The sequence below is a fragment of the Falco naumanni genome, chromosome 1 (assembly GCF_017639655.2).
Source record: "Falco naumanni isolate bFalNau1 chromosome 1, bFalNau1.pat, whole genome shotgun sequence".
In the NCBI taxonomy this organism is placed as follows: Eukaryota; Metazoa; Chordata; class Aves; order Falconiformes; family Falconidae; genus Falco; species Falco naumanni.
Window position 1 is genome coordinate 66,392,377 of NC_054054.1, and position 20,741 is coordinate 66,413,117.

At 39.3% G+C, this 20,741-nt stretch overlaps 1 protein-coding gene across 9 annotated transcripts in view; it reads left to right on the top strand.

Annotated features, from left to right (window-relative positions):
* Positions 1–672: 672 nt before the first annotated feature.
* YTHDC1 (YTH domain containing 1) overlaps positions 673–20,741 on the top strand; it is a 29,188-nt gene continuing 9,119 nt past the window's right edge. For 2 of the 9 annotated variants that reach the window (XM_040597167.1, XM_040597204.1), the window contains exons 1-17: positions 674–803; positions 1,244–1,309; positions 4,805–4,906; positions 5,499–5,827; positions 5,960–6,314; positions 7,615–7,704; positions 8,211–8,264; positions 8,869–8,963; positions 10,802–10,910; positions 11,011–11,128; positions 12,089–12,173; positions 14,121–14,287; positions 16,822–16,904; positions 18,273–18,309; positions 18,402–18,441; positions 18,544–18,606; positions 20,202–20,336. In XM_040597167.1, the coding sequence (XP_040453101.1) occupies positions 776–803; positions 1,244–1,309; positions 4,805–4,906; positions 5,499–5,827; positions 5,960–6,314; positions 7,615–7,704; positions 8,211–8,264; positions 8,869–8,963; positions 10,802–10,910; positions 11,011–11,128; positions 12,089–12,173; positions 14,121–14,287; positions 16,822–16,904; positions 18,273–18,309; positions 18,402–18,441; positions 18,544–18,606; positions 20,202–20,336 (1,956 nt within the window). In that variant the 5' untranslated portion in view covers positions 674–775. Of the gene's footprint in view, positions 804–1,243; positions 1,310–4,804; positions 4,907–5,498; positions 5,828–5,959; positions 6,315–7,614; positions 7,705–8,210; positions 8,265–8,868; positions 8,964–10,801; positions 10,911–11,010; positions 11,133–12,088; positions 12,174–14,120; positions 14,288–16,821; positions 16,905–18,272; positions 18,310–18,401; positions 18,442–18,543; positions 18,607–20,201; positions 20,337–20,741 lie in introns of those variants that run through there. The other 7 variants (XM_040597194.1, XM_040597224.1, XM_040597214.1 and 4 more) reach the window with 6 other exon arrangements.

Here is a 20,741-nt window from a genome sequence, read left to right on the forward strand (position 1 = left end):
CGGATGCACAGACTTAAGTCCTTGGATTGGTTATCTTTAGAAGGGACATTTTGTCTTAGATTCCTGTTGTACGTGCAACGTGGAGAAGATGGAGACTTTAAACGTGGCCACTAAAGAATAGAGTCTGCGTAGAGACAGCTCCTCAAGGACATCACGCAGGCATGAGATATGTAAATGAATTCTCATAATTGTAATGGGTATGTAAACAATTTCTTGGAAAACTAATAAATAGGTATGTATATAATAGCTTGTATAAAGGGGGGACTGAAAAGTCCCCTCGGGATGCATGACTTTGGTGGAGCGATCCCCCCACGCACCCAGCGCTGCCGAATAAAGATAACCTCCACTCGCCTGTACATTGCTGACTGATTCTTCAAATCACTTCCCCCACTTTGAGAAGGCAGAAAGCTCCTTCCTTCCCTACAGCTTTTTGCCCAGCAAAGGAAACCGCGCTCTAAGACAGGCCAACCGCACAGTAACACCAGACACCACTCACATATCCCGCCAACAAACAAAAATGGCGGGCTTCCCCTCAGCGCCCAGCAGCACGGGCACGGCGCGCGCGAGGAGCCTGTACGCGCGCCTGCGCCCCGCCCCTTTCCTGCCGCGCGCGCGCCCTCCTTTCTGTCCCCGCCCCTCCCCCCTCCTCCTGCCCGCGGCGCCCCGTGACGCGCGGAGCGTAAACAAAGCGGTGCGTTCTGGGAAGAGGGAATCGTTACGTGCAGGAAGAGGGAGCCTCCATCTTAGGCGCTCGACGCGTCGCGGCGGCGGCGGGATGGCGGCTGATAGCCGGGAGGAAAAAGGTACCTGGTGGTAGAGGTGGGGGCAGTACAGGCCCTGGGAAGGAGGGATGGCTCGGGCCGGGGGCCCCTCTTTCCTGAGCCATCCCCCCTCCCTGAAGCCTGCTTGTTTGCTGGTGCTGGGCCTTCACTCTGGGAGACGTCCGTGAGGAGAGCGGAGGGGCAGCGGGGCCGGGAGGGCCTCTTCGAGAACGATTTTTATAGCTTTTAGACGTGGTGTGTGGGGAAGCGCGCCCTGGGGTGCCCTGGGGTGCTGTCGGTGATCGGGCCATCGTGCTGTAACGGGGGGCCCCGGCAGCGGTGGGCTCAGGGCAAGGTGACTTGAGCAGGGGGAATAGCAATAGTTCGTGGGCCGTAAGTTCAACGTTATTGGCCCCGAGTTACTGCTGGTTATCTTGTCGCAGAAAATATCTGCTTTTCTTTATTCCCGCTTGGATTCCTAGCTGTATTTTCTGCAGAATTTTCTGCCGAGGGACGTGAGAAGAAGCTGACGTTGGAATATTATTTTGGTGGGTTTTGCACGGCTTTTTGCTGTCAGTTACGCTTTCTGGACACTGTGGCTAAATAAGTTTGAATTAAAGAAATTGAACGCTGCCAGGGTAATGTGCATTCACAACTCTTAATAACTGCCTGTCACTGTACACGGAAGCTGAAGTGATCCACGTGTTGTCTGTGAAGTTATATGAGGTAGTCCTCACAAAATAGTCTGTTTAAAGAACTAAAAACAAAGTTTAGGTGTAGAAGATTCGTGTTTGGTGGTTAGTGCAGATAATAGTGTTATAAAAAAAAGGATCACTGTGGTTTTGTGGTTTGGCTCACACTGTTTTGGATTTCTGTGGAATACGTTTCATGTAAAGTTTTTTGCAGGATAGATGTCCATAAAATGTTTTTGTTAGAGTGGTGAAAATTTGCTGTCTGTAATATTTATTAAACTACATCACATGGAAAATTCCCACTAGATTTTGTTAAACCGATAACTAAAATTATTTCTGGTGTTTGATTCTTAACAGTATTATAAGACTGGTGGGATGGGATACAATCAGGTTGTGTTGAAACAGATGTGAGCTGCCACTGTGAATGAACAGTGAAATTGAAACATTTACTGTTATCATTTATAAATTTCTATTAATATAATAATTTATCCAGATAGGCTTGAATTTTTATATTCTTTGGGGGTTTTATTCCTTTTAGTCACTGGGAGTGGTCAGGTCATCAGTAGCAGACAAGAAATTTTTTTTATGTTTTGCATTTTAATTTACTTTTCATTTTTTTTTCTATGAAAGGGATGATTCTTACTGAATAGCAGGTATTAATGCACATTTGTTTGTAACAGAACTTATTTCTACTGTAAATGCAACAAAAAGCTTATTTTATGCTCTTTTTGGAAGACAAATGCTATTTCACTGCTTGAAAGCAGTGGAAATAAATCTCATATATCCTTTCAGTTCAAAGTTGCCTGTTCTTAATGTCCTGTTTGCTAAATCAGATTTTTGCTTGGACCCTTCCTTGAATAGATCTAATGCTCAAGGCCAGCAGAGGAAAAAAGGCCTCCCCAGGTTATTTTCCTGCTGGTTAGGGCGAGTTAAATTTATTCATTGAAGTATCCAACATACCCCATAGTCAACAAAAGTTGAATTGTAGGAGAGCCCAGTTGGAAGTGTCTGTAATGAAAAGGACTCGTTTGGACTTTCTCCCTTCAGCAGTGATGAACTGTAAGAAATCTGTCTGCCACCATTTTTCTGTTTCTTTTTTTGTCCTTTTCTTGATGTGTATCTTTATCTGTCTGCCACCATTTTTCTGTTTCTTTTTTTGTCCTTTTCTTGATGTGTATCTTTATCTGTCTGAGATAATCTAGCTCATCAGGTTGAATGCTAACAGTGACAGTTCAGTGAGTGGAATAATCTTGTAGAAGTCAGTTGAGCAGTATAACTGATGCACATGGGAGCTGGGAATTGTGTGTTCATATTGCCCTGTTTGCATCACCAGGCTGCTAAATAAATCTGGAAATTTATTTTTACAGAAGTGTGATAGATCTATCTGCAGAAGGGGGTTGGGGGGGGGGGGGGGAACTCATCGACCTCCTGTCTTTGCGGACTTGTTTAAGGTTCCAACTATAAATCAGGCCCGCCTAACCTGGAAGGGATTTGTCAAAGAGTATGTGTCAGATACTCTTATTCCATTAAATTTTCCTTTTCATTTATTTCTGAACCAGCTGAGTCTTTTAGTGCCTCTGAATGCTACTGCAGTAGCTAGGTTAAATGTAGTTTACTCAAGCGTGCTGTTGCCTCACCAAAAGGGGAAAGAAAGCTAAGATTCCATGTGTGTGGTCTGACATGGGTAATATGCTTAATATTCTAAGCATAGTGCATCTCTTTTTCATTAGTTTCCAGTAAAAAAATCTTGTGTTCTGAACTTGCCTAGTCTTCCGTAAGGAAGCAGAATGCAACAGGAAATAGCAGCCCATGCTTAGCAGTTGCACAGCCACGAATCTTGACTCTTGCATATCTCATCAGTAACAGCATGAATATTTACCGTGGATGTGTAGGTACCTACAAACATAAAGGACTGTTCCCAAGAGAATTACGATGCAGATTTGTGTTATATTTTAATGCCCCCCTAACTGTAAACTGCCAGGGAAAGGCTTGATCCACCTCTCTCTGCACCAGTTCTTTTGCATCAGCTATAGCAGTTGTGCAGTTCAGGGACCAATTCTGCATTCCCCCTACCACAGAAAATGTGGATAAATGCCAACAGGAAAGCTAGCACACATCCTGAATCCCGATTCAGTAGTATATAGCAGAGATAAAATTATAATACTTTTTTTCTGGTGCAGATTGTGTCTTGTTTAATATCAGACTTTAAAACTTCTCATGTGGCACAGCTCAAGAATGTGGGATAGACAAGTTGCCAAACCTGGGAAGACTTTTGTTTGCAGCCTTACCTCAATTTTGTTCAGCACGGGAGTTCTTACCTGCTGCTTTATAGCATTGTACAATGCATCTTCTACCGATTCTGTCAACTAGCTGAATCCTTGAAGTTTGCTCTGCTTTCCTTTTCCTGAACACATAAAAGAGAATCAGTCATAGTTATATAAAATGGAAAGAGCTAAGAATTCCAGAGTTTAGGAGAAGAAAGATGAGATTCCAAAATCAATACCTTTTCTATTATTTTTCCCTTTGCATGCTTAGGCTTAGTTTTTTAAAGTGCTTGAAATATAGATCTGCTGTCTTAAAACTGGTGAATACTTCTTCAACCAGAATCACTGTATATATCTACATAAACCCTTTGGTTTCAGGCAAAATGAAACAATGAAAATTTTAAAAGTTGTGTGACCAGGTACATTTGCTGCTTCCAGCATGAATTTTCTTAAACTTTTGCCCTTTTAATCAAGACGAATTAGCTGTGGCTGTGTTTCTCAGAGCAGCTCAGAATTAATTATGCAGCAAATAAGTAGTACTTTCTCCTTCTTCAGTGGGGTTGACCTAGCTTATGTTCTTGTTGTTAACTTGCCCTGTTGCATTTTTTCTACTTGTGGGTGAACTGCAAAACTCCTGCTCCTAACACAGCAATGAAACAAAAATAGCGGGCGAGGAGGGGAGATAATTTAAGGCACAAGTACCTTGGGATTTTGAGAGATGTCCCTCCTGTTTGCTTATGGCACTCAGACTGTCTCCTAGTCTCCTTTTTCTCAAATTTTATACAGGCTTTTTTTGTTAAGCTTTTACTTGTAGGTCAGCTTTCCTGCAAAGCTTGTCTAACATGAGGGGCCAACTTGGACCTTACTCAGAGGCCTAAGTGCATCTTGTGATGTGTATTTTAATTCTTTTACTGGCTTTGCTGTATCCTTCCCTCCAAAATTGTGGAAATAAATCAAGATGTTGTTAATTTTTGCCTTGTGACAGATCTGTAACCCTAAAGGAAATATTTGGGTTTGTAAGTACTAGTTTTACTGTAGTTTACATATCCAGACTTTTAATAGTTGTTTTTAACTGTTCTCTTTTCAGATGGTGAGCTGAATGTTCTAGATGACATTTTGACTGATGCTCCTGACCAAGATGATGAGTTGTATAACCCTGACAGCGAACAAGATAAAAGTGAGAAAAAGGGTAGGTGACTTTTAGTAGTGGATATCCTGCAGGAATGTAAATGCTAAAAACCATCTTTCTTGTTATAGTTATAAGTTTTTGCAATAGTGAATTTTATAACCTGAGTCAAAGAGTGAAAGTGTTCCAAAAGTCTTTATTTCATGGACAGCTGCTTTTTTTACCTGACCTTCCAAACAAAAAGTTAACTGGGTTTCCTTTTGTCTCAAAAGCAGTTGCTGAGTCTGGCCTGTGAATTCATTTGCTGTTAGAAAATGACTGTCCTTTTTGGTTTGGTGAAGTGAAATGCAACAAGGGGGAGTCCCAAAGTCTGATTCCAGCTCAGGTCTTGATTTGGCTTTAGTCCAATCCCATATATACAATTTAGAAAACACCTACCAAAGTCTAAAGGATTGCTCTTTTAAAGTAATATAACCTGTTTGGGAACACAAGCTGTTCCTAAGGAGCAGTTTTGAGTGTTGTTGCAAAGTCTACAACTGGAAGGTGCTACCTATGACTGCAACAGGGAAATCACCCAGAGAAAGCAGGAGCCTCTACACAGTTTTTGGTTTAATGTACAAAATAACATTGAACTTGATGTCTCTTTCTATTTAAGGATCAAAAAGAAAAACTGACAGGATGGAAAACGCTGAAAGCAAGAGACAAAAACCTTCTGTGCATTCATCGAGGCAGATGATGCCAAAGCCTCCTAGTTCATCAGTTAGCAATAACAAGAGAATAGCAAGTACGAAAGGAAAACCAGTATCAGAATACAAGAATGAGGAGTATCAGAGGTCTGATAGAAACAAGCGCCCAGATGGTGATCGAAAGATGCGCATGTCAAGCAGTTCCAGGGAACCTTATAAAGGACAACCAGAAAAAACTTGCATGAGGAAGAGGGATATTGACAGAAGGGCAAAGTCTTCTACACCAGATGGTTCAGAGGTATTAAATATTCTTGCTGCCTTATAAATAAAGCAATTATATGAGACTTTTATAAGGCACGTTCTCTTAGGACTGTGTGTGCATCATGACAATGTTATATGACTGCTGATTCACTTTTTCTTTAAACATCAGAGAATCAGGCATGATGTGGATAGAAGACCAAGCAGATCCAGCCATTCTTCTAAAGAAGAGGTGAATTCTGAGGAATATTGTTCGGATCATGAGACTGGAAGTAGTGGTTCCTCTGAACAAGGCAATACAGAGAATGAGGAGGAAGGAATGGAAGAAGAGGAAGATGATGAAGGGGAGGAGGACGAAGAGGTGGAAGAAGATGGGGAGGAGGATGAAGAAGAGTATGAACAGGATGAGAGAGATCAGAAGGAAGGAAACGACTATGACACACGAAGTGAAGCCAGTGATTCTGATTCTGAATCTGCCTCTTTCACGGATGGATCAGTCAGATCCGGGTCTGGTTCAGATGCATCAGGTAGATAACATCTAGCTTGCTAATCTGAAATACCTTGCCTTGAAAGTTTGGCTGCTTTTAAAAATAATCACTTCCTGACTGTGTCAAAAGTAAGCCTTAGTAGCACAAGTCAGTAAGATGTTAACTATGAAATACCATAGGAAAAGAGAAAATGTACTGGGAAGTGGTATTTCCTTACACTAAAATGTGTGAATATTAGGGTTACCATGCTGAGGATTCATATTGTCCTTGATTGCTTTGGCCTTGCTGTTCAGTGTTTTGAAACATTAGAATTAGTGGTTTTTTAGGTATCTAATCGCTTAGTTTCTCATACAATTCATTTGGTGTTAAACTGTTCTGTATTCATTTAGGTGAGTGACCAGATAGGATGGTGTAGTAAAAGTACCATCTCCCCAGGGAAGGATAGTTAAATCTTAAATAGTAGCTGACTTCAGCATAAGAAATCTAAACTTAAGTTGAAATGATTAGCTGTTAGGGTAAAGTTAGAAAGAGAAAAATGTTTTAACCAGAAATGAGAAAAAATGTTTTGCAGTTGTATATTATAATGGGTCCTAACATACAGATGTGAAGTGTTAATGATGTAAATGCTTTTGTGTTTAGCTCTTTGTTGAGTGGGGTGGGGTTTGGGGTGTGTGTGTTGTTTTGTTGTCTCTGTTTTTGGAGAGGGCGGCTAGCAATCCTGTTAAGGTTCCTGTTGTGTATCTTCTTATCTGAAGGCTTCATAGGTGGTCATCCTGCTTAAATGCCTTTTTTAGCTCCGCTCTGCTGTTTGGAATTAGAGAACAGAAAGGTGTAACCTAAAGACAAGGGAAGCTGCAATAATTGTTATAAAAAGCTCTGTAGTATAATGTGACACTTTTAAGAGTGGAAAGAATTGCCTGTGTGCCACAGTGTTTTGTTTTCATACCTCTTGCCATTTTGTTAAGCTCTGAGTGAATGAGTCTGTATCACTATTGCAACACAGTTTTCTGCTCTGTGTTGCAAATTTGGCTGAAGGCTGAAGAGAAGAGCTAAACCACCCTTACTAAAATACTTGGGGGATAAATTCTTTCTCTGAACTTTGCAGAGAATTGCTAGATTTGTGGCATCTGTCTTCCCTTTGTGAATGAAGAGGTTGAGAAGTTAGCATTTGCTGCTTTTGTGCATGATAGCTTTGGGACAGCAACTACAATTTTTGCTTGCAAGCCAAATGCTAACTTCACTATTATAGATGTTTATTTTCCTGTCTCAGTACTTTTTATCTGTTTTGCTTGCCAATTTGCTTAAAATACTGCTTTTATTTCTTATGGGGGTTTTTTAGATGAGAAAAAGAAGGAGAGGAAGAGAGCTAGAGGTATATCTCCGATTGTTTTTGACAGAAGTGGAAGTTCTGCGTCAGAATCTTATGCAGGTATTCTTTCCTTTTATCACTTGTCATCCTGACTTGCATCAAATCTTAATGTGTAATCTAAAATATATGTAACTGGCTGTAGAGATTTATGGGGTATGTAGCTTTGTATAATTTGGTATTGACTTCTGGCATGTTGTGTGTGGATACCTTTGGGGGGAAGTAGGCTTTCTTGTTACTTTAATGCTATTCTGTTGCTTAAGTGGAATTTTCACCTTTTTTTTAAACTTGGAAGATGATGATTCAGTGACTAGTTTTCTGAGTAGGAAATTGTTCAAATACTATTTTAAAAAGACAAACCCAAACCAAACAACCCAAAAATAAAACAAAAAAAAAAAAAACCCAAAACAAAACACTCGTGCACATTGAATAGTATTTTTTGTGTGTGTGGGTGCGCGCCAGAAAGCATAATTTGTCATGAATGAAAATTGTATGTGACAAGGCTGTAGAAATTGTATATTATCTCTATTAAGGCTCAATCTGAACAAATGTACTTTGGCTAAACACAGGTTCAGAAAAGAAGCATGAGAAATTATCATCTTCCGTTCGTGCTGTCCAAAAAGGTATCATTTAAATTTGAATTTTTAATGCATGCCCCATAGCAAGCCATTGTCTTTGTTCATTAAATTACCTGTAAGTAGTAATGTTCCGATATAAATCAGTTTGTGCATAATTGTTCTGAGCATAACAAGTGAATCTTGAGCTACTTTTGCATGTGTTGAGTGATATGCAAGAAGTTCAGTCACTTTGCTCCTTCCAGAGGCAGCAAAGAAAAAAATAAAATGCTTACATTTGAAGAGGAACATTTCAGCATTCTGTATTGGATGACTTACACTGATATGAATGTTACCTAGTATTTATCCTAAGATTCTTAAGCATGGAAGTAAGTCTTATATATCGGAACATCACTGAATCATGCTGATTTTATTTTATTTTTTCTTTACCTGAATATCTAAGTTTTAGTTTTGGTTTGGTTTCCCCTGGCATTTTGTGCTCTACAGCTTAGACTTCAAGTTTCAAGTTGGGTGGTCGACTGTGGTAATACATAGGTAGGAACTGGGTGGGATATGGTGTAGTTTGAAGGAAACAACTATCTACAGTCAAAGCAACATTTTTGACAACTGTAAATATTTACAGGTCTGCTTATTTGACACTTTGTTTTTTCAGACCAAACAAGTAAACTTAAATACATTCTCCAAGATGCAAGATTCTTTCTCATCAAGAGTAATAACCATGAAAACGTATCGCTTGCTAAAGCAAAGGTATGTTGACTTTTCTTCGAACTGATCACTTTGTCTTTTCAAACACACTCACCCTATTACAGAAAAGCATATAGATAGGTGTATTCTTTTCTCCATCACTCACATCTTGGTAGAGGCAAGGATGAAAGCTCCTTGATTCTTCAAGAGTAGCTATTCTGGTTCCACTGCAACCTAGGAAAGTTAGCTTGATAAGTGACTGGTGGCCTAGAAAAAGTAGGGTTAAAAAGGGGCCTCAAGGTCTGTTTGATAATGTCCCAAGCCAGCTTCCATTGGGCATGCTGTGATGGCTATTTTCTCCCTTTCATCAGCACCGGTGTTCATATTGCTATGCTGTAAGAAGATTCAGAAGGTTGTTTTTGTTTTGGCTTTTATCTAATGATGTAAGAGTAATTTTTTTTCAATTGATTCAGAGATCTGAAACCTTATTGCAGAAATGTATGCCTGGCAGTGCTGGTGTAAGGGAGTTTTTTGAGGAGGATTCCAGTCCACTGGACATCAACTGCTGAGGAATGGTGCTGGGCCGCTCTGTTGGTTTTGTATTTGTATGCGTTATTTGGAACAACTTGTAGAGAAAATAGCTGATTGGCTGTTACACAATACACAGAGTGGATGAGTCTGTTAATGAAGATTTTTAAAATAGGTTAGCATTAAAACTATTAAATGAATCTTAAAATTCCTGGACAGGATTGGCTTCCAGCTTTGGGTCTGGTCTGTTCAGTGAGCACCATTCTGACTGGTGTTTGCTTTAGCTCTTCAGAGGAGTATATTCCTTTCTGTCCTTTGTTTCTCAGTGTATAGGCATCAGTGCTTTGCCACTGCGCTTTCATGAAACTGGCTTTTGTGGTGCCAATGTAATAAATTGTTGTAGTTCACAGCAGGGCTTCACAAGCAGCCTAAAGCAATGTACGTCTGACTGAAAGCTAGTAAAATATCCAAATAGTTCTCTGGGGACCCTAATGAATTGTCAGAGTCAGGCAAGCACTAATCTGAGCATAGAGCAGGACATGAGAACATACCTTCGATAAAAAAGGAAGGGGAGGAACATTTTCTTTGGTAGATCCTACTCTGAGACTGAAGTTTGGACTTACTAAACCAGCATAAGCTTCTCCTCTGATTTTGCTTAGAGAACAGATTGATGTGACTGAAAAGTAATACAGCAAACTGGTCTTCTATAGCTGAGCTCAGCTGGTACCTTAAAATAGATTGGGGTTTATTGTGCATGGCTGCACAACGGCTGGTGAAAGGGAAAAGGTAGGAATTCGTAGGTGGGCATGTGGGAGGCTGAACAAGCTGGTTTGAGTTGTCTTGCCAATTTAAAATGTTGGTCTGGTGTATTTCATGTTTCTGACCTTTCTCTGAAAGAGTGTTAAAGTCTGCAAGCCGTCCTGAACAAATGTGTCATGCTAAGGTTACTGAAGTCTACCTGCCCACCTTTCAGTATATATATTGCTGTTGGTTTCATAGTTTGCGTGTATTATATAATACATGAACTCCCAAAGTCAGCTAACACACACATAGATAATACTAAAGGCAAATTTTTTCATATATTTTGTCCATCATTATAATTACAAATTAAACCTTATAGACAGTCTAAATGCATCTGCAATATAAATAAAACTTTTAAAACGCTGGCTTTTCAATTATTTTTATGGGGTAAGCTAAAAATACTTTCTGAGGGAACTGAATTTAGCAATACCTTTCTTTTTCCATTTTCTTCTATCCCAGAACACTAGATTAGTCTTGTTTTCCTTATCTACACTATATACTTCTATTAGCTAAATCACTTGAGATAAGCTCATATATTTTGGTGGTGGGGTGTGGGGATTGTTTTGTTTTAGGGAGTATGGTCGACACTTCCAGTGAATGAAAAGAAGCTTAATGCTGCATTTAGATCAGCGAGGAGTGTTATTTTGATATTTTCTGTAAGAGAAAGTGGCAAATTCCAAGGTAAGGGAAAGTGAGCTATTATCAAGGTAAGTGAAAGTGAGTTTTATGTGCAATAGCTTTTCTGTTGTGTCTTCGTCACAATTCATGTGAAATCCTTTAGGATTTGCCAGACTGTCTTCAGAGTCCCATCATGGAGGATCGCCTATACACTGGGTGCTGCCTGCAGGAATGAATGCAAAAATGTTGGGAGGAGTCTTTAAAATTGACTGGATTTGCAGGTAAATAATTGTTCGTTTATGTTGCTGTTTAGTAACAAGGCATTTATAATACCATTTCTGCTTATTACTGGAGTACTGACAACATCCTTTTGAAAACTTGATTGTCTTCCAATTTCCTCAGACACATGCTTCCATGTTACTGAGCTTGGGACTCAAGTCTGTACCTGGCATGCACTATAGAAACTATTTCTTTTTTTCAATTGCTCACTTGAATAGATGTCTGTGGATAAAAGGGGGGGGAAATCCTGTAAGGATTGCTCTGTCTTCAACCAGCATCTTGGCATCTGACTGAACAAAGAAAATGCTACTGGTCTAAAATAACATATGAAATAGTACAGGTATTTTGCATAATGTACAGGTGGTGAGCAACATTCATTAATTTAACTTGAGTATGTCTTACAGGAAAGGTTTTAAACCTCTGTTAAGAAAAAAAAGCTGTGTCAGTCATGTGAGATACATTGAGTGGTTGTACAAGTCCTTTGGGTTACCAGAAAAACTAAATACAGGGAAGGTAAGACTTTGAATTAGAGAAAAATCTAGGTTGGACAGGTCCTCTGGAAGTTCCTGACTCCCACCTCAGCTCAGGGCAGTTCTAGCTTCATAGTTAGGTCAGATGTTCAGAGATTTCTTTCAGTAGGTGCCATGAGCTACCACTTCACGTAAAGACTGGTCAACATATTGAGATGTTGAGATAATAAGCAAGCATTATACAAAGACCAAAAAAATTTAAGATAGGGTGTCATAGTATGGACAATACTAGTTAATATTGGAATAAGTCAAAGTGAAATCTTATATTACTAATACTTGGTATATACTAATACAGTCATTCAGAGACCTGACAGTGCAAAAGGTGACAAGATTATTTTGTGTGTAATGTCCTGCTGTATGCATTTTTAAATTTATGTTTTTTTTAACAAAAAATGGAGGCAAAACTGTAAATGATGCCACTTGCATGTTTAGGCGTGAATTGCCATTCACTAAGTCTGCTCACCTGACCAATCCTTGGAATGAACATAAGCCAGTAAAGATTGGACGCGATGGACAGGTTTGTTAATTTTTTTCTTCTTCTATAACCCACATCTTCTAGTGCTTGCTTTCAGCTTTATGTGTACAGAAGATTTGGAATCTTTGTTAGATCAGTTGTTACTTGCAGTAGAGTGCTGTGACAGAGGCACTTGGCTTATTTCTAGTGTTGTGGAAGAAGGAAACAGAAAATAATATGGTGCCAATTCCGTTGTCATCTTCGTGATAAACAGTGTTTGATGCTTCAAGGCAATGTGATGTTTTGGATTTGAAATGTAACATGCCTTGTGTTGTATGGTGTGCAAACCTATATGGCATCAGGTTTTAAGAACAAGTTCTGGTGTTTCTAGCTGTGTTCTGCTTTGTGGTTTTTTTATGTACTGTATTGCTTAGGGCATAGACTCTACCATTATAAAGTATATGCTAATGAAAATTTAAGTGAGGTGGCTCTTGTCATGTCAGACATACCAGAGTGCAGGTACGTTGACAGTGTCATCAAATAACCCAGCCTGGACTGAAATAACAGGTTCTGCTTTCTTAAGGCAAGATGGGAGTTGCATAATTCCCATACTGTATGGAAGATGTAGAGTCTGTGTGTTATTTTGCCCATAGACACATTTGCTTTGTTGGGTAGCAGAAGTAAAACGGTATTTTTGGTCTTGTTCTTAATTTAATGTGGACTTTAAAAAAAAAACAAAACCAAAACCCAAAACAACAAAAAACCGAGCAAACAAATCCAAAAAATCCCACCAGGATTTTAGTTAATTTTGTTTCTGTTACATGGTCAAGGAAATAATTTTTTAATGTTTTGTCCACTGTGCTACAGAGTTGCAATCTAAACATGGGTTTCATCTTTTTCTCATAAAATTGCTGTACTGTTAGGTACTGGGCAAGCATTGTCTGATGCTTGCTGTCCATACTTTTCAACTCGGGTTATTTCCTGAAATGGTGGTTGTTTATCCATTTACATTTTGTGTAACCCTGGATGGATCTCTTCTGAGGACATGTACACTGATCATCTTGCATTTATGACGTTCTTTGAGAAGGTGTTCCACAGGCCTACTAGTCACCAGATTGAAAAAGTACTTTTTTGGATTGTTTTGCACCTGGCTCCTGCTAGCTTCCTTTGATGATCCCATGCTCTTGTATCGGAAGAGGGAGGCAATGAGTTGATCTGTCCTCTCCTCCAAACAATTTGTGGTGTCAGATGCTCCTGTTGTATCCATCTTGTCCCACATACCCCACATATTCCCCTTTTATTCTAGGCTGGAGAGGCCCAACCTGCTCAGTCATTGCATGTAGGAATTGTTATGCTCATTCAGTTATCCTTGGTGCCCTCCTTTGAAGTTTTCCCATTTCTACTGTCCCCCTGTTTTTTGAGATGCAGGGTTCAGAACTGCACCCAATATCTAAGGTGTGGGTGGAACATGGACTTTCAGTGTGGTATAATGACTTTCTCTTACTGTGTTCCTTTCCCAATAATCTTGAACACACAATTTGCTTGTTTTGACTGCTATCGAGCATTAAGCTGGTGTCTTCCTGGACCTGTCTGTCATACACTGAAGAACTCACTTTTGAGTGGTAATAGTCAACTTCATCAGGCCTTGGCTCTATATGTGAAGCTGGGATGGAATTTTTTCCTACGTATGTCACTTTTCTCTCTGTAATAGGTGATCATTTTCTTTGTGATGAAAAAAAAGTCCTCTGATTTTGTAGCAAAACAGTGATGTGGCCTGTATGTCTCATGGGAAGATATGGTTGCCCCAAGTGTTGGACTATTTTATGAAAATTCTAAGTAGTGCCTAAAGAGTGAAAGGTAATGTAAGTGAATTTTGCTCTGTCTCTAGTGATACTGAAATCTCTTCAAAGTGCCTTTTATTTTTTTTTTAAATGTTTGTTGTTAGTGTATATGGGGAGAGTTTCATTTCTTCAGTTTATAAACCGCTACTGAACTTCTAACTAATTCTAGGAAATTGAGCCGGATTGTGGAACCCAACTTTGTCTTCTCTTCCCTCCTGATGAAAGTATTGACTTGTATCAAGTCATTCATAAAATGAGGCACAAGAGAAGAATGCACTCACAACCCCGATCAAGAGGACGTCCATCCCGTCGAGACCCTGTTCGGGACGTGGGAAGGTTAGAAACGTTCTTTGGACTGATAATAGGCACATGTATCAGAATAACGTGATGGAGGAATGTGATTCGTCAAAGCTTTCCCTGCGATAAAGAAGAGAGAAAATCCTCAAATCAAGCTGCATGGACAAGTTTGTGGCTTCATTGAGGATTTCACATGGTTCCCCGGTCTGTCATTTTTCAAGAGGAAAATGGGGATCTTTGCTTTTGCAGAAAAAAGCTCTTAAAATGCTGTCTAGTTTAGACTAGTTCATTTATTGAGATAACGCAATATGTAATGCTAGCCATAGGTAAGCTTGGCTTGATTATGAGCAGGCTAGACGGAGAGGAGGAAATATTTATATGCTAAAAATGTGTTAATATCTTGTAAAAGCCTTTTCTTTCAGGTGTGTCTCTGGATAAGCCTTATCAAATATGGGACTTTTATAAGGATCACTTAGAATTTTGCAGAAGATGCCGCCTCATTTTGAGGATAAAATATTTAAGTTATTTTGATATTCAAGAGGAGCATTATTGGGACTGTTTCAAATTGTGTCACCGTGATGTGTTAACCCCATTGCCAAATATTCTCTAACATGTAACCACTGAATTCACACATCTTGCTGAGCTTCTGAAAACAGTAGGTTCTTTCCAAAAGGGATCAAGTGGCCCTTGGAGACCCGGCAACAAACCAAAAAGAATGGCTGTTGCTGTGTCTGTATATACAACCTTTCCAGATGCTGGCAGTACCTGTGGACTTAAAGTATTTTAGAGGATCGACATGGTTATTGATCACTGCTATATGAACTTAACAACATTTTCCAGAAAAAAGGGGGTATAACTTGTTACAGAATTGGAGAAGTCTTTGCAAAGAACTGATATTAGCCCTTCTGCCAAACACCTTTTCCCCGTGTAGCCACTTGCATACAGACTGATGTATGGTTTGGGCTGAAACCTTTGGTTAAGTTTCCTCTTTGTGGAAACATCCTGTGGTAGGTACAGATACCCAACAAGAGTCCCCATTTCCTTGAGCTTAAAAAAGGACACTGTAACGAGTAGGTAGGAGGAAACCTGGCAGCGCCCCCTTATTTTTGGCTATAAAGGACTGAACACCAAGATGGCTTTTGAAGTTAAGCTAAGAGGTTTCCAGTGCAATAAAGTATATACAAGTGAAGGTTTTGCAATGGACTGCAAACTATACATATAACACCACCACACCTTCTCAAGCCTGCCAGGGCCTCCATTTATGTATGTGGCTTACAGCTTAAAGTCAGTAGTTGGACTACTATATGAACTGTTTCTATCATATTTTATACCGGTCGTAAATGCACTCTCAAAACTACAAGAAAGCGGTATGTTTATTCTTTACACCAGCTTTTATTTTCCTTGATCTGATTTTGCTGTAGGTGCAACTGCTTTTATTTTTGGGCTTTTTGCTCATAGTAAAGAATCTGCTTTCATTTTTAAAAGCTTAGTAACTGGGTATGGTGGGCTTTAAAGACTGAAGTTGGGAAGGGGGAGGAGTAAATGACCTTATAAAACTAAAAGCTACATGAGCTTGTTACTCAGCAAGCAAGTTGCACAGTAATTAAGCGATTTAAGAAAGTGTTAATTTCTTGTCTTGTAAGGAATTATGTTGCTGGGGTGGGGGGTAAGGGAATGGATTTGTAGCTGCTTTTTGTTTGGAAACACTGTTACCCTAGCATTGGAGTCTGCCATTAATATTTATGTACCTTGGTGGAACAAAATTAGCAGCCAGTTCTTTATAAAACCTAACAGCAACTGGAATGTAACTGGTTTATAATCGGACTTCCTCCCTGAGTGTGAAGTTCTTAAAGATAACATCTTTTCCGTAAAAGAGCTGTTTGTATAGAAAGGAGTCCCAATTATTTTAATTATTAGGAAGCTTAAGTGTTCTTCCGATTTCTGTAAAAGGCACCAACGCATTGCTGGTAAATTGCTGAGAACAGAAATTGTTAGAAATAATGTCATTGGCCTACCCAGTTAGAAAAGCTACAGTGAAAGAAGAAATTTCACAAAGCGTACAGAGTTTTATTTATAAATGTTATGGAAATAGACCTTTTATAGAATTCTTTACCCCATAGCTTTCAAATACAGCAATGCCCATGCCTTCTGACTCTAGTATATATTTTGCCGTCTATTTTCACTGTATTTAGTTCTATAAATTCTTTTGTTATCTGATAGGTTGTTTCAAAATGTAATGTGGAAAGTGTAATGTTAAAATCTAAGTCCGAGTTTGTTTTAGACAAATTTGTTACCCTTTGTTTGGTATTAAGGTACAGTTGGGTAGAGTTCCTTCCTTAATTCTTCCTTAACTGCCAAAGCTCCTGTAGCCAGAAAGTAACAGTGGAGGGTATTTAATCGGACTGTTACTGATATTTAAGTTCAAATTTAAAGCTGTAGAACATATTGAAGCAGGTGGAATTCAGAATGGTTAAGTCGGGATCCTGGGTAGCTGAAGTTATTCCTATGAGGTATTCTGCTGTGACAAATGCTCCAAGCAACCTTGTTTAATCTTTGATATCTAATTTGTGTAGGCGTCGACCAGAAGATTATGATATTCATAACAGCAGAAAGAAACCAAGGATTGACTATCCCCCTGAGTTTCACCAAAGACCAGGTTAATATCTTACTATGAAGATTTGTGTGCACAAATTCACAAGTGTTTTCTCTTTTAGTATATCCCCATTAATTCAGAAGCAAAATATTGATATCACTGGGATATGAAAATGAGACTTGTCCTAAGTGCTGTGGCTTGCAGAAGTCAGTGACACTGTTTCGCTGGTTTTGAGAGAGAGCGCTCAGTTAATCTAGGCTGAGCCCTTTTAAGAGCCTCAGAATTGTGTGCATTGTTGTGAGTGATCCTCTCAAGTGCTTTGTTAATACGGGCACTAATCGTCAAAATAACATGTTTATCAGAAATTTCCACCAGGAAAGTCAGCTGAGGCTCTTGAATTGCAGCCTTTGTTTAGAGGTGACTGTAGACATTCAGTTATGTTTTCAGAGAGAATTTTTTGGTTTTACAACTTTGACGTGAGGAAGGGAGGGGGAAGTTTCACTGCATTTTTTCAAGAGGTTCTGATGGTGAGTTTAAGAAAGGAGTTTTGTTGTTTTCCAGAAGGAAAGGTTTGCAGTGGTAATGCAGCAGCAACAACACTGGTAATAGTGCAGATTATTTTATTTTTTTTCCCTCCAGAAAGCAATTATTAAGAAATTACTACTTTTAATCTACCGAATCTTCTTCACTGCTATTAGGAGTACATATTCCATTATTTCAGTAGCAGAGTTCTAAATCTTTTCTTAAGAACCTGGCTTTTATCTGTCCAGCTTGACTGCAAAGCATGTGTTCTTTGATGCAGAAAGTGTTGTTGCTGCTCCCTGGCTTTTCAAGACTGTACTGAAGCTCGGAAGCATTGTTCTATTAGCATAAGCATGCCTGGTGTTTTGCACCATTTATTGAGCTCTTTAAAGCTCTCTAAAGTTTACTTCCTCAGACTTGCTGAAGCTGTAAGAATTCTTTGCCCTGTGGGGCTTTTCCAGATGTTTTTTAAGTTGCTTTTAATTTTCTTTGTAACATTGTATCCAAGACCTTTTAGGAAATCAGCCTTAGGGGTTCCCCAGATGAACACATTCTACTGAAAATATAGTTCATGGGTAGTAACAGCCATGTGCTGATTGCCAAGAGACTGTACCCTTCAAATTTGTGGGCATTCCCAATTCGTTTGACTAAAATTCAAGTCTTACTTGCACAGATACCCCCTTGCATATTTGTACCATGTGCAAGTTGCTATCGATATACTGTGTCATTTTTTGTGACTACATTATGTTATTTTCCTGTAAGAAATTGGGTTTTTTTGAAAATAAGGGAGGTGGCAGGTAGACTACTTCACAGCAGGCATAAAGTGAACAGTTTCTAATGAGTGTATTTTTTTTAAGATTGTTAACTTGAGATGGTAAATTGAATTAATACTGCTTGATGTTCGAACAGGGTATATAAAGGATCCCAGATATCCCGAAGTAGACAGGTAAGGTGTGTTCATGTTGTTCATTTTATGCCCTGGTGACTTGTCTGTATGGATAAATTGGATTTAGTTCTACAAATTTTTATTCCCAACAGACGATTTTCAGGAGTTCGACGAGATGTATTTTTGAATGGGGTAAGTTGGTGCATGCGGACTTTGGGGAATTTTTTTATATTCAGCTTCTGCGCTTCCAAAGAACACTCATCAAAATGTTGTAATTACTGTCTTTCATTTTAGTCCTACAATGATTACGTGAGGGAATTCCACAACATGGGACCACCACCACCATGGCAAGGAATGGTTTGTGTCTCGCTGAATTCAGATTTTCTCTGTAGAATATGGCTTTTTTTTGTTCCCCTCTAGAGGAGCCCAATATATTTGATGTGTGCTCAGTTCCTTTTTCCTAAAATGTATCTTTGCTGTAAATATGTAAAAAACAATTTATATCAAGTAGTTTGTACTTTACTTGACTCTCGGCAATACTCCAGCATTCTAGTAAGCAGTTTGGCAGCAGGAATCTGGCTTGGTTTGAACCTACAAGAAACAAATCTGTAAGGACATAGCAGAACCCTTCTTTAGCCTACACAAGAGGGTGTGATGCAATTTTGTATTCCACTAAATATTCATAGTAATTGACTTTCTTTCAAACAGCAAATGCATTAAAGAGGTGGACTTGCTGCAGAGGCTCATGGAATGGACTAGCATGCTCTGTAGTGTTGCACAGTGGCTTGCTTTTGGCTATCGCAGTGAAGCATGCAGGAAAATAGCAGAATGTACTGCATAATGTAATCAAAATAAGTCTTGCTGTATTGCAGCCTCCACTGAAATGCACATTTTTCCTAGTCAGATGAGTATATGTATGACTGCACGTATCTATGGCTACATACATGGAAATTAACTGATAGTTCACTTCTATAGCTGTGGTTTTGCCAACATGTCAGGAGGAATAGTCACTATAACTATTTATTTTGGTTATATTTAGTAATTCTGGCCCTGCAGGTCCTGATTTTGGGTAACTGTAATGAGTCTTTTGGCTCTTGTTTGTACTGCGAATGAGCAAAAGGCAGCACCAGATACAGAAATGCTATTCAAGCCTCTCATTTTTCTCAGCTGAAAACACAGCTCTGGTTTGTCATAACTGAAGGAAGTGAACAAAGTTGTCAGACTGGGGTGAAAATGGTTTTTCAAACACAGCTAAGCCTCCAGAAACTCCCATATTCCCCCCCCCCCCCCTTCCCCATTGTGCATGCTGTCCAAGTAGTCATCCTGAAATCCAGCACTTCCACCTACATATTTTGTGACAACAATGCCAGCAAAGATGCTTTGGTAATACGGAAAAGAAAGGCCTTGCTGATTGAAAAAATTAAACGGAACAGCCAAGAGGTTTTTTTTTTGTTTGTTTGTTTGTTTTTTTCAAAAAGAAGCCATCTGCTAGTCTTTTGTCAAATAACTTGTCTTGCAGAGTAAGTGTGTTCAGTTAAAATAAGAATATATTCATAAGGAATGGCACTGAAAAGACCAATTTCTGTAAAAGCTCATTGGTTTGGACAAAAGTCACATTCCATATGCATAGATTAAAAAAAATAACGCAAACATTAAAGTAGCAGAATTTTTATGTGCAGTATCACTTTGAGGCAGATACGGAAAGAATGAATGTTGCGGGAGGGGGGGATGTTAGCCAAACTTCTGAAAAAGCAGTGGTAGATAACTAGTAAAGCATGTGACTTAATGGAAAATAGACTGCCATTCAGTTAGGAGGCTGTGATCAGACATATTTAGATGTTGTGTTTTCCATCTGAATGACAGTAACCTCTGTCCTTAATTCCCAGCACTCAGCCTTGTGTGCTTTCCTTTGTTGTGAAACACTCAACAAACTTCCTATAACTTTCTTTTAGCCACCTTACCCAGGTATGGAGCAGCCACCACACCATCCTTACTATCAGCACCATGCACCTCCACCTCAAGCTCACCCTCCCTACTCAGGACATCATCCTGTACCACATGAAGCAAGATACAGAGACAAACGAGTAGTAAGTGTCCACCAGAGACAGAGTAAGAATTTGAGCTTCAGATGTAGCCTAACCTGAGATTTGTTGACTTTGATAAACTGAATTGTTAAGACCTGTATTAGTTTTCCTTGGAAAGACCAGTTATGTGGATTGAGTAGAGACTTCCAGCATATTTGAAAAGCCTCTCTCTCTCAGGTGACATAGAAGTGTAGAATTCTCAGAACATAGTTATAAATTGAAGCGTGTGCTTAAAACTGCTTTCAGCGGTCTAGCTCTGAAACTTAATGCTGAAGCCCAATTTGAATGAGGACATACCAGTAACATTGCTTGCGCTCGTGCACAACAAGTTATCGGCAGAAAAGTGTGTGGTTTAAAACTTTTACGGTCACTTCAAAAAACAGGGCAGATTGTTAAATAATTTCTCTT